Source organism: Centropristis striata, chromosome 14, assembly GCF_030273125.1.
Source record: "Centropristis striata isolate RG_2023a ecotype Rhode Island chromosome 14, C.striata_1.0, whole genome shotgun sequence".
Taxonomy (NCBI): Eukaryota; Metazoa; Chordata; class Actinopteri; order Perciformes; family Serranidae; genus Centropristis; species Centropristis striata.
In genome coordinates, this window is record NC_081530.1 from 23785740 (window position 1) to 23798568 (window position 12829).

A 12829-nucleotide genomic window follows, 5' to 3' on the forward strand; every position below is an offset into this window, starting at 1 on the left:
TACAAAAAGACATCAATATACGTACATTATAAACATGAAATACTTGCATGGCTGTTATTGAAGGTTCTATTGCACATAGGGGTTTTCCTGAGGGATCGTTTAATAGATTGTATATGTACAAAAAAAATGTGTATATCTTTATATGTGTATATATAAAAACAGCAATGGACGGCTCCTCTCTCTCCGTTGCAGGACGGAGAGATACAAAAGATCATTTGCTCCTTCAGCCATTAGGCTGTCTCATTCTTCCAGAGATTCTACCACACTAACTGAATTTCCCAGGATAATTGTAACCTCTAAGGGAACACCAAAGTCATCAGCAGTCAGCATCCGGTCAGCTCCAATCAGCCACCAACCAGTCCTCTTTTACGATGTGTATATATACACACACACAGTGTTTTATAAACTATAAAACATTTTAACTGGGAGGTTTAGTAGTGATATCTACCTCTGTAGTGTCATTACTTTTACTTGTAACATTTTTTTTTACACTGGTTTTGCTACTTTTAAAAGAGCATCCTACTTCCTCCACCAATGTTGCATCAGTTAAAGAGGGCCAATCTCCTCTTCAAACTGGGTGCGCTTCTTTTCTTTCAGCCGGGGATCCGACGAGCACTGACGACCGGCAGTGTATATCTGTTAATGTTCACATAAACCTACTTATTTAATCAATTTATGATAGCATTGTTATTTTGCTTGTATCAGACATGTAGTTGGAGAAGGTGTTGCTTGAACTGAGCGGGGCAGCCGGTTTATGAGCAGACTCCGCCTATTGTGCACACAGCAGGCGTACCCCGGTGTATATATGGTGCTGACCTGCTGTTCTGGACCACAGAACATGACGAAGCATCTGTCACTGACCCACAATTCTTTGCGCCGGGAAAACAATCAGACTTGCACTTTGTGTCCGCTGCCACTGTTGTGAAGAAGTCTCCCTGTTTCTCTTTTACTTATTGTTGCGTGTAAAACATTTTACAATTTCAGAGCGCCACCTACTTACGTGTCGGCGTCATAAGATAACACAGGAAGCGTCTGTCAGGTGAGGAAAGTCACATGTGGACACCAGCTGTACAGGAATAAACACGACGTGAGTCTGCACAACTGAGCAGTTTCTAGTTTTAATATTTTTTTATGCGTATTACAAATGAGCAGAGCAGATTGTGTGTCAAGAAAAGGGTAGCGCACGTACACTGTAGCGTTAAATTATTCAGCTACTGCTACTTTTGGAGATTTTTTATTTAGCCGGTTAGCTAATGGTGTTACGGATAAACCGGTGACCGTGTTATCTGACGCGCCTGTGACTGCCGTTGTTACGACAGCGTTGTAAACAGCGTTTACCCCTTTTACGTTTAAATTGAACCAATTAGTTAATCTACGTGATACATATTCACTGATGAGAATCCCCCAAAATACGTTGTACTATTTAGCGTAAATCCAAACAAAGAGGGAGTTTTCAACAGTTGCCGTAACTAAAGTCGCATCCGGCTGAAAGTCATATAAGATATAAGATAACTGGGTCACTGGTTCATCCGTAACACCGGCACTCCGCGTGAACTGTCACTACTCTGCATCCACAGTCGCTGCAGGCCTGATTAAAGTGCTGTCTTTGTCACTTATGGAAATTATGACAAGCAAATCAAACCAATTTGTATTCGTTTTAATAGACAGATCAGTCCTGCATTAAAATAGCTTTTTTTAGTTTAAGTGTTAGTGAAAGTGTGTGTTTAAATAATGTCAACTATTGCACATGTGCACATTATCATCGCAGATATATTGATATAATAGGGCTGGGCAATATGGCCAAAAACTTAAATTCTGGTACAGTCATTTCATGTCTCTATAACGTTATATTTCCAAAAATATACAATAACAGGCTTGCTGTGACTTATTTAGTTTGCATTGATATCTAGAAATTGCAATAAAATGTATGAAAACTTTTGTAATTTAACCAGGAGCATCAACTGACTTTTTTTGTGTGTTATTAACTGTGACCAACGGTTATATTCTTTAATGATTAAAATGCCCATTTTCTTTCTTCTTCAATTAGCCGATTGATAGTTCCTTCAATAAAAAGCCCTGTGTGTTATTTATATAATTGTCACAAAAATGCATCACAACACTAAAGTGATTGTTTAATGATCAAAATAGTTGCAAATAATTGTTCTGTCTGTGACCATAATGTTGCAATAAATGTTCATACATAGAGCTTAAAGGGAGGGAAGTGAGCTTTCTGCTATCATGAGTCATTTTTATGATGTAACTTTCTACTTTGCCTATTTTTTTGTTCTACTCATCATGTTTCTAATAAAAACTACAACCATAATCATGCAAATCTGTCAATAACAGAACTTCCTGTTGTAAAACCTGCTCTTCTGGCACTGCATGCATGACAGATGAGCTACAAATACAGCAGGTGTCAGCATGTTTTAGAGGAGGGCGGAGTTTATGTCCTCTCATAAGACAGCAAGAGACTGGAAGGAGAGTCTCACTCCACTCTGCCTGTTCAACCCTCAGCTCCTGTTGCTGGCAAAGATGGCTCATCTCACAGCGCTCTTCAAGTATGTGGACGAACACCAGGACCTCTACGTGCAGGTAAGATCATTCTCAATGGCGTCTTGCCCAAAAAGTTAAATGTAAGTTTAATAATTAGATTGAAGCCAAATGTCTTTGTTGACACGATCATGTTAATCTTGAACAAGAAGCAGCTTTGTAACTCATTCACCCTGAGATAGAAGTCAATGAGTTTGAAAAGGTCACATTATATCACATCAGTTTCTGTGACTTGTTAACTTTAGCTGTTGTTAAACATTATGGAGCCAAAACGTGCAAAGACACATTCAATCTTACTCCACTTTACAGGAGGGCTGAAAACATTGATTAGTAATTAATAGCTTGGTCTATAAAATAAATAGTAAAAAATCTCTTCTTTTCAAAGTCTAAGTGGATGTCTTTAAAGTCTTGTTTTGTCAATCCAAAAGCTAAAAATATTCAGTTTAATATGATACAAAACAGTTTTTTTTGTTGCATTACTTACTAATGACTAATCTTCAAGCTTTAACTGAATATTAGCTTAAAAAATAGGTAAAGAAACAACAAATATCAGGAGGTTTTTTGCCTGTAATAAAAAAATGTCAATGAAAAAGGTGAAAATTAGCTTAAGACCTCTTGAAACGAGATGTTTATTAGGTGCAACAACATATATTGACTGGAAATTAGACAAATATATTATTTTTTGCAGTGCATGTTTTCTTAGCTGATTATTAAAATTACAGATGCCTCATTTCCTCAATAGATATTGCAACCTTGGTGTCTGGCAACATGACACGAAAAAACAAGGTGCAGATTCACTATTATACCTATTCCCATTAAATCTGTGTGAATTTTTCTTGTCTTCAGCGTCTCGCAGACTGGGTGGCAGTCCAGAGTGTGTCTGCATGGCCAGAGAAGCGCGGGGAGATCAAGAAGATGATGCAGATGGCAGCCAAGGACATTGAGCGGCTGGGCGGAACAGTGGAGATGGTGGACATCGGCACACAGAAGGTTTGTAGGAACATTTCATTGCTGTCCCTTTGAAAAATGATTCGGCTCTGTTAATGGCTTTAGTTTAACAGTATGGGCCCCTTGTAAACCTAAACCTTGGCTGTTTTTGTTTGTGCCTGCAGCTTCCCGGTGGAGAGGAGATCCCCCTGCCGCCTATCGTCCTGGGTCGTTTGGGGTCCGACCCGGGTAAGAAGACGGTGTGTATCTACGGCCATCTCGACGTCCAGCCAGCCAGCATTGACGACGGCTGGGATACAGAGCCTTTCACTCTGGTGGAGAAAGACGGTGAGAGAGGAGCCGTTAATTTCTGTTTAGTACAGAAGCTGTTTCAGTAAGTTCTGGAAAGTTTGCCAGTTCAAAACAAACAGCTCTATCGGTTACTGAGGCGGACTGGAATGGTGTTTTGGCATGTAAGATGGGGCGTTTCTGTTCCCAGACTTTTATATAATGATTATACCACTTTCGTTTTCAACCTGGCAAACAAATAATATCACATTGCACTGAAAGAATGGCCAGCATGTCCTTCAGAGAAAACCTGATGGCAAAAACACTGAAGACAGTTAAAGAAAAAAGTAGTTTAACTGAAATATACTCGTGTAAAAAATTATCAGACCACCTTTGCTTTCTTTAATTTTCTTGTTCATTTTAATGCCTGGTAAAACTAAAAGTACATTTTTTTTGACAAATATAATAATAACAAATAGCTCATAAGAGTTTAATTCAAAGAGCTGATATAGCCATTTTCCATGGTTTTCTTTATATTAACCAAAATCATTACCAAGAAAACCATGGAAAATGGCTATATCAGCTCTTAAATTAAACTCTTATCAGCTATTTTTGTTGTTATCATTATATTTGTCCAAACAAATGTACCTATAGTTTTACCAGGCATTAAAATGACCAAGAAATTGAAGAAAACAATGGTCTAATATTTTTTTACATGACTGTATAACCAGGCTACAGAACAAAATAAAACAAGTAATTTAGTATTGCACATAAAGCTATCAAGCCCTTTCTTTGTTGAGCAGAGAAGTTGTTTTTAATCAGTGTTACTTGCATATAATGTCTTGTTTGAATGCTCTTTGAGCTTTTATCAGCTTTGTACTTGTGATCATGTCACAGCTGCATGTTTCCAAAGTCCAGCTCAGTTAGCTCATGCTTCCTGGTTGTGTCGAGCACTTAATCACGTCTTATCTGCGAGCCTCACTGGTTCAATTGTCAAGTACTGTTGCTTTTAATCAGAATGAGTAATCAGTGCATTGAGAAATCAAAAGTATTCAAATGAGTCATTTTGTTTAGTGAATATATTATATGATGTTTTTTGTCTATTTGGGTAATCTAATTATCTGTATTTATATTATAATCATTGTCTGCTGTTCAGCTGTCACAGTATGTCTTAATTAATTACTCAGCATCATTAACATCTACATAATGATGTGTTAAAAGCAGAATGATTTAAATGTACTGTGTGTGAACGCTGTGTAATGTATCAGAACTACTCAACCTGTCAGCTTCCTCATCTGCTGTTGTACTTGACAGATACAGTTACAAAATATGTTTGTCATCTATTATGTTTCTTTATTAAGCCACACATATTTGCAGTTTATGTTCACTGACATAAGGATTGATAGACTGTCAGATATAAGACCATTCTTCTAACTCTTTTCTTGCTTGTTGGATATTTTTTTGCTACTTGTGTCATATCCAAATGGTCTCGTGTCTCTGGTGATGGTCAGCTGACAGAAAGTACCACATTCACTTCCTCCTGTCTCATTCCTGTCTGCTCAGCTGTTCTTGCTAACATCATGTTTTATTATCCAGTCGTTTTCTTGCCAAAGAGTTTGACTCAGTGTGCTGACAGACACCACAGATGTGACTTCCCACGGGTCAGCATCCTGCTGAGGTCGCTGCAGAAAATGAGGTGTCACGATACACTGTCGTATGAATATTCAGTTATCAAACATTTTACATTTGTTTATCTACACAATAATAACAATATGCAGTGGAACCGTGATGTTTTCTGAGACCGTACCGTGAAATTCTAGCAGGATGCTGAACCCAGGGGAAGTGGAAAGCAGATCTTTTGTATCTGTCAACTACATCTAATATAGCTAAAAATCTTGAACAATCAAGACGATTAAATGAAGATGCAGAGCTTTAAACTAAAACACTTGTTCTCCTTTTGCAGGTAAAATGTTCGGAAGAGGTTCTACTGATGATAAGGGTCCCGTGTTGGCCTGGTTTAACTGCATTGAGGCGTACCAGAAGATCGGCCAGGTAAAGTCCTTCCTGCTAAAGTCTGTCTGTAACTTACAGCACAGATCACAAGTCCAAAGAAGTTGGGACGCTGAGTGAAATGTAAATAAAAACAAAATTATTCAAATTGGTGTATATTTACAAAAACAGACGTTTCAATTTCAACATTAGAATGTTTATATATTCACAAATTCTGGAAAGATGTTCTTACAGAAATAAGTGACTTAATTGGTCAAAAAGGGAACATTTCTCCTTTAATTTCTGTTTTGGGTATCGATGATTGCCCAAATATACTCCAAATTCTTTAAAACTCCTACACATCCTCCTTTTCTGTTTTCGGAGATGCTTTTTAATACAGTGGGTGTTGGTGTAACCTCTAAACATCACACAGTGGATAAGTTGCTTGTTGAATTTCATGCCTCTTTAAGTTATCATCTATTGTTTAAGAGAGGAACCTTTTCAGTTTTATAAAGTTTAGAGAGATGCTGGTCATTTTTGGATAGCATGCAAAGTCCAAGCTATATCTATATATATTCTTAAATGAGTATCTTTGTTTTTCTGTGGGTACAATAGTGAACTGATTCATGGTAAATGACTTTACAGTCATGCTTTTGGTATTGTGAAAATGTTCTGTTTTTCCCAAATGATTCATAATGGTTCTGAAAATGTGTTATCTCTGTGTTAAAGTACAGAGCTGATTCTGTAATTAGCTGTTGATCACTTTAGGGCCATCAGCAGGAGAAGTGAGCAAAGGTCTGCAGATGAAATCAGTAATCACGTCTTATCCAGCCATAAACTTAATGATTAAACCAAGTCACGTGACCTGAGTGTTGCTTCTGAATCACCTTTACTTTTCCCTGAAACAGTGAAACTGTTTGTCTGAGGATGCAATCACAATTACATACACATAGTCTTTAATCAGAAAGAAGATTAAAGTTATTTTGTGTTTTAACTTAGCATGAAAATAACTGTCAAGTTCTCAGGGCTTTCACTTTACTTTTGCTCAAACTTGAAAAAGGCCTTGACCATCTACAGGGTTTAACATAATCAACTCAAATGCTTCTTCTTTCTTTTATTTAGTTATTAAGTTTCAGTTAAGCCATTAAGGTTGAAAACCTTGACAAGATAAAAATAAAACAAACACAAAATACTGCAATTACTCAAACTGCCTTACATCAAATATACACACAAATATATAAATTTACCATTAAACCATACATTTTTTCAATAAGCCAACATTACTCCAAACAACACCATGCCATCACATTAACTTAACATTAACATACCATCAATGCATTCAACTTGCAACAAATAAGAACATAAAACCAGTTTCCCACCAGCATCCCTGGAAATGGCCAGCAAGCAAAGTCCCTCCAGAACACATTTTTTCCACCCTACTGGCCTTTAAATACAGGAAGCATGGTGATAATATATATATGAAGGTTTAAACAGTTTTATTTCTTCATGCAGGAGCTTCCCATCAACATTAAATTCTGCTTCGAGGGGATGGAGGAGTCTGGATCTGAGGGCCTGGATGACCTGGTGTTTTCACGAAAAGACACTTTCTTCAAAGACGTGGACTACGTCTGCATCTCTGACAACTACTGGCTCGGCAAGACCAAACCCTGCATCACCTACGGACTGAGAGGAATCTGCTACTTCTTCGTTGAGGTGAAGTCTGATTGTAGTGCTGTTTTAATTTATAGCATAGTTAAGATGTGACAAAAACCCACCCTAGTCCCTCTGTAAAACAGTTTGTCCAGTCTAATATAAATATGCTAAAATTTTTTGTGAAGGTAAAATGATTTCTTTTTTACATTTTAAGGTGCACTGTGGTGACAAGGACCTGCACTCTGGGGTGTTTGGTGGCTCTGTTCATGAAGCTATGACCGACCTGATCACACTCATGGGCAAGTGAAGCTCATTTTATTATAAACTCAAAAAGCTAATTTGAGTACAAGTAAATCCCTGGTAATAAAAACAACATGTCAGGAGTTTATATCTTGTCTGTCTCTTTCTAAACAGGCTCCCTCTTAGACAAAAAGGGGAAGATCTTGGTTCCTGGGATGAACGACGACGTGGCCCCTGTGACAGAGGAGGAGAAAAAGCTGTATGAGAAAATTGATTTTGACTTGGGTGAATACTGCAAAGATGTTGGAGTCGGACAGCTGCTGCATGACACAAAGGCAAGGCATTGATTTCTGCTCGTCTCACTATAAAAAAATACAAAACATGCTGCACTCTTCTGGATTACTGCATGACATTCATCATTATCTAAATACTGTTCTTTTTTTTCCCCCGTAGGAGAAAATCTTGATGCACCGCTGGAGGTATCCATCTCTTTCTCTTCATGGTATTGAGGGAGCGTTCTCTGAAGCCGGAGCCAAGACGGTCATCCCTCGCAAGGTCATCGGCAAGTTCTCCATCCGCCTCGTCCCCGACATGGACCCCAAAGTTGTGGAGAAGCAGGTACAGTAGATCCTGAAGTGTCTTAACGCTGATTTTGTCATGTGTTTGCATTTACTTAAACACAGTAAAACTTGCAGTGTGGAACACATTTAAGCCTCTGCCAGTGGAATTTAGAATTTGATGACTTTGCCAACCACTTGAGTCACATAGTGGTAGTGTGTCATGAAACTTACTCTCAGTAACTTAAAAAAAAAAAAATACTGCTTTTACAACCATAATTTCACACGTAATGCAGATGTTCAGAGCAGCTCAAGTCGACCTACCAATGTTGATTTAGTCCTCTTGACAATAAACCAGGAATGGGTTAGATTGTCTAGTCCTTATAATTCGGCTTAAAATATATATTTTTAAATAATTAATAAATTATTTTTTTAAGTGTAATAAATAAATAATTATTTTAATAAGTGGTAAGCTTGCCAAGAGCTTATTAAGGCAGAAAACAAGGAAAGGAACTGTATCATGTTTAATTTTAATTTTGAATATTATAATTATGCTTTATTTTTATGTTTTTTTTTCTATTTCATAGTTACTTGTTTTTACTTTAACTTGTGAATTTTAATACAGGTAGAGGCCCTGTATAAGCCCTTTTGGGGTTTCTTGCTGCTACCCTGCACCTTTTTTGTTTTGTTGTTATTTATTTATCTTTTTCTTTTTGTCTTATTATTGTGCAAAATAAATAACTAAAAAATAACTAAAGGGGTTGGGGGAAAAAAAGTAAAAAATAGGATGCAGTGAATACAGACTACTTTGATATTATAGTTTTAATAAACAACCAAAATTACCACTTACAGTTGCATATAATTACTGCATAAAGTTGTTGCAATGACACTTATTTTAGTTCTCTTTCAAAAACACCAATTCACACCATGCCATTATGGACTATTTAATTTAATTATTATGCGTTGCTAACTTTGATTGTTTAACTTGTGTTGGTCTATATGACTGTATTTTTGAATGCAAAAAAAGATGGATATTGACAAACTAGTTGAAATGAGGGTAAACAGATTTGAATCCAGGTACATTATTGAAACATTTACTGAATGTGCCCATCATGAAAAACAAGCTACAAGAGATAGAAATGTGACATAAATCCAAGTTTATGAAAGTAGGATTCAAAGGATTTGTTGTTTTGAGACCGATGCTGACAGAAATTTGTAAATATGTTAAACATCTCTTGTGCTTTGGTTTCGCTCATATTTTACTTTTTATTATAAAGGTTCTCGATCATCTGCAGAAGAAGTTTGATGAACTGGGAAGCCCAAACAAACTGAACGTGTACATGGGACACGGAGCCAAAGCCTGGGTGTCTGACTTCAACCACCCGCACTACATGGCCGGCCGAAAGGCCATGAAGACAGGTACAGAGACTGAGAGATGCAAGACTCATAGAAATGTATATAGTTAAAGGTTTAGTTCACTCAAAGCACATACTCCCACTTACCCCCCCCTTAAATAGGGACTTGTTTGTGCTGCCCAAAGCACCGAAAAAAGTACCGTGTTTTTCCAGAAACAATGTGCGGGTTACTCAGAGGAATTTACTGACGTCACTGTCAGCAGTTTCAAAGGTAGAAAATAGTTCCCATTTGTTTCTATTGAAGCTAGAAAACAGTGAAAACAAAAGCCCGTCTCAAACTAAGTAGGAGATGTTTTTGTAATTTGGGTAAAATTATTTTTGTTTCCTAACTTTATCTGATCATTTTTAAAGAGAGGGGTAATTGTTAAAAGAGTGGTTCTGATATTTTTGATGTGTGGTTGTATGAGGTACTCCTCCATTGTGTATTATGCAGTAGATAGCAGTCAGCACACCCCCAGTTTGGAGAAGCAGTACAGACACGCACTCAGCAATGTACTGCTGAGTGCAGAGACTGCAGCAAAAAAGCCCCACGGAAAAAAAAATCAATATCAGTTTAATTGTATGCTGTATTTCCAATATTTTGACTGCTTTATTCCTCCCATGTTCCCCTCCTTGCTGTGCCGTAGTCTTTGGTGTGGAGCCCGACCTGACCCGTGAGGGAGGAAGCATCCCTGTCACGCTGACCTTCCAGGAGGCCACAGGACGCAACGTCATGCTGCTTCCTGTTGGATCTTCTGATGACGGAGCTCACTCCCAGAATGAAAAGCTCAACAGGTACGTCCTGGTGCACAACTTCCTCTCCTTTATTCTTTTTTCTGCATGAATCAATGTGAAGGAATTGAAGAGTTCAAAAAGTTTGTCAAAATTGATAAATAAATAAATGTGATGTTGAGAAAAACAAATATTAAGACAAAAGGGAAGTATCTTAAGTGCTGTGTGTTACTTCCATATTTCGTTTTAAATTAAATAAATTAATAGTTAAAGTACCAATTTAAGTTCTTCTACACAAAAGTTATAAATAAAATGAGATGCAACAACTTAAATTCTGCATCTTGTAATAAAGACAAGTATTCGCCATTTAAACCAGCTAATCAGTTTTCTCTTTTCCATTTCAGAACCAACTACATACAGGGGGTCAAGATGCTCGGTGCATACTTCCATGAGGTTTCCCTGCTGGAATGAGCCACGTCTCATTATAAATGCATGTAAAATATGTTCATCCTCACTATCAGAGCCATAACCTTTGTGGTATGTTTGACATTCCACAGCCAGCAGTTTTATACACACTCCCTCCTGATAATAAAAGTGTTTTTCTTTGTTATTCTTTGTTGTTCTGTTTCATTAATGCCTTTCACTGCATTTCTTTCTATTTACAATTAAATGTAACATCACTGTATTTAAACAATAATGTTAGTTAATTTTCTGTTTGTCTGCGTATTGTATCTAGTGAAGAGTGATTAAGCAGGTATTAAATGTGTTCAAGGCTTCACTGATGATACGCTGACAAAAATGTGATTACAGTCTTTATTGCTCTGTATCAGCTAACAGGTGTATTCATTGCCCGTAAAATCACCAGTTACAACAGTTATTTTCTAAACTAATCTCTAGTTACTGTGTACAGCAGCAGTCAGCTTCAGATTTTTTGCACAGCTCACAGCTAGATGAAAAATGAACTTTTTATTGCATAACAAAACCGATACTTGAGGCATATTTTGCACAATTCCACATTAACCAAATGAGCAAAGGAACATAACGTCATGAATATTTAAACTAGACTAGAAACAACAGCCCTCATTCTCAGACTTAATTGTACAGAGCAACACTTTATTTCCCCCAATTTCTAATCTTTTAACACATTGACACACCAGTAGGTGTGTACAGTAAGCAGTACTGAACAGGCCCTCGCAGTACACGCGTGTCGGGGCATGCTGCCATCAGTGTGTGTGCGTTACAGGGGCCAGTCTATACCACCCCTATGAATTTCATTGCCTAAAGTGTTATAGTGTGGCCATGGTACCAAATATGAAATTAGACTGCCACCACATTGCCACCTAGGGGCCGATCAATAAAACGTTAAAGGGTTATCCTCAGGAGGGCATTGACAATAATTGTACCAAGTTTTGTATAATAATGCACAAACTATCCCTTTAATCCTCATACAGTGTCTGAAGGAGGACTCTTAACTGATATGTATAAGTTAGAAGAGGCAGGTAGCAATGGTGGAAAGTAACTATGTACATTTACTCAAGTACTGGACTTAAAGTAAAATTTTGAGGTACTTTTATGTACATTTTATGTAACTTTATACTTCTACTCCACTACATTTTGAGACATATTGTACTTTTTATTCCTCTACATTTAGCTGACAGCTTTAGTTACTTTTCAGGTCAAGATTTAAAATGAAAAACATGATACATTTAAAATGATTACCCATTTTTATAAATTAAACCACTTAAAAGTTTATTAGGTAGTTAAAATGAGGGGAGTGGAGTCACTTCACAGTGTGGTATTAGTACTTCTACTGAAGTAAAGGACCTCCTCCACTCCATCCACTGGCTACCGGTGGCTGCGCGGATACGTTTCAAGACTCTAGCTCTGGCGTACTCCTCTGCTAATGGTTCAGGTCCTGCTTACATCCAGGACCTTGTCAAACTCTACACCCCTGCCCGTCCTCTACGCTCTGCATCAGCCAGACAGCTGGCGACTCCCACCCTGCGTGGGTCAACTCGCCTCAAAACCACTTCCAGACTTTTCTCTGTCTTGGCTCCCAAATGGTCAGGACCTCAGACAGCCTGTACATCTTCCGCCGCAGGCTGAAGACCTATCTCTTCCAACAATACCTCGGTTAAGTCATGGTCACCTAACATATATATTAAAATAAAAAAAAAGCTCTTATTCTTTTCTCTCTTCTTTAACATATAACACTCCTTTAGCAATGACAGTTAGCTCTTGAGGTTATGTACTTACTTGATTCCTGTGGTCTATGTCTAGTACCATAAGGTTGAATGCACTTATTGTAAGTCGCTTTGGACAAAAGCGTCTGCTAAATGACATGTAATGTAATGTAATGTAATGGATCTGAACACTTCTTCCACCACTGTCTTTTTTACTTCTTTACTTTTTTTTTTTTTTTCTTTTTTTTTTTTTTTTTTACCTTTTTTACATTTATTTGTTTAATTATCTTTTTTACAAACATTTATTATTTTTTTT

General features: G+C 37.4%; 1 protein-coding gene across 2 annotated transcripts; it reads left to right on the top strand.

Annotated features, from left to right (window-relative positions):
* Positions 1 to 859: 859 nt before the first annotated feature.
* Positions 860 to 11156, top strand: cndp2 (carnosine dipeptidase 2). Of its 2 annotated transcripts, none has more exons than XM_059350839.1 (12): positions 860 to 1087; positions 2515 to 2592; positions 3397 to 3540; positions 3663 to 3825; positions 5729 to 5817; positions 7267 to 7467; positions 7622 to 7706; positions 7822 to 7982; positions 8101 to 8265; positions 9482 to 9623; positions 10246 to 10393; positions 10735 to 11156. In XM_059350839.1, exons 2-12 carry the CDS (start codon positions 2533 to 2535, stop codon positions 10799 to 10801), a joined length of 1425 nt encoding a protein of 474 aa, XP_059206822.1. In that variant the 5' UTR covers positions 860 to 1087; positions 2515 to 2532; the 3' UTR covers positions 10802 to 11156. The 2 variants fall into 2 exon arrangements, with proteins under 2 accessions (XP_059206822.1, XP_059206823.1); XM_059350840.1 differs by having other exon boundaries at positions 860 to 1039.
* Positions 11157 to 12829: the final 1673 nt, after the last annotated feature.

Coding starts and splice junctions, on each gene's coding strand:
- cndp2 (XM_059350839.1), top strand. CDS start 2,533: ATGGCTCATCTCACAGCGCTCTTCAAGTATGTGGACGAACACCAGGAC. Junction 3,541..3,662: donor TGGACATCGGCACACAGAAG/GTTTGTAGGAAC, acceptor TTGTGCCTGCAG/CTTCCCGGTGGAGAGGAGAT. Junction 9,624..10,245: donor CCGAAAGGCCATGAAGACAG/GTACAGAGACTG, acceptor GCTGTGCCGTAG/TCTTTGGTGTGGAGCCCGAC.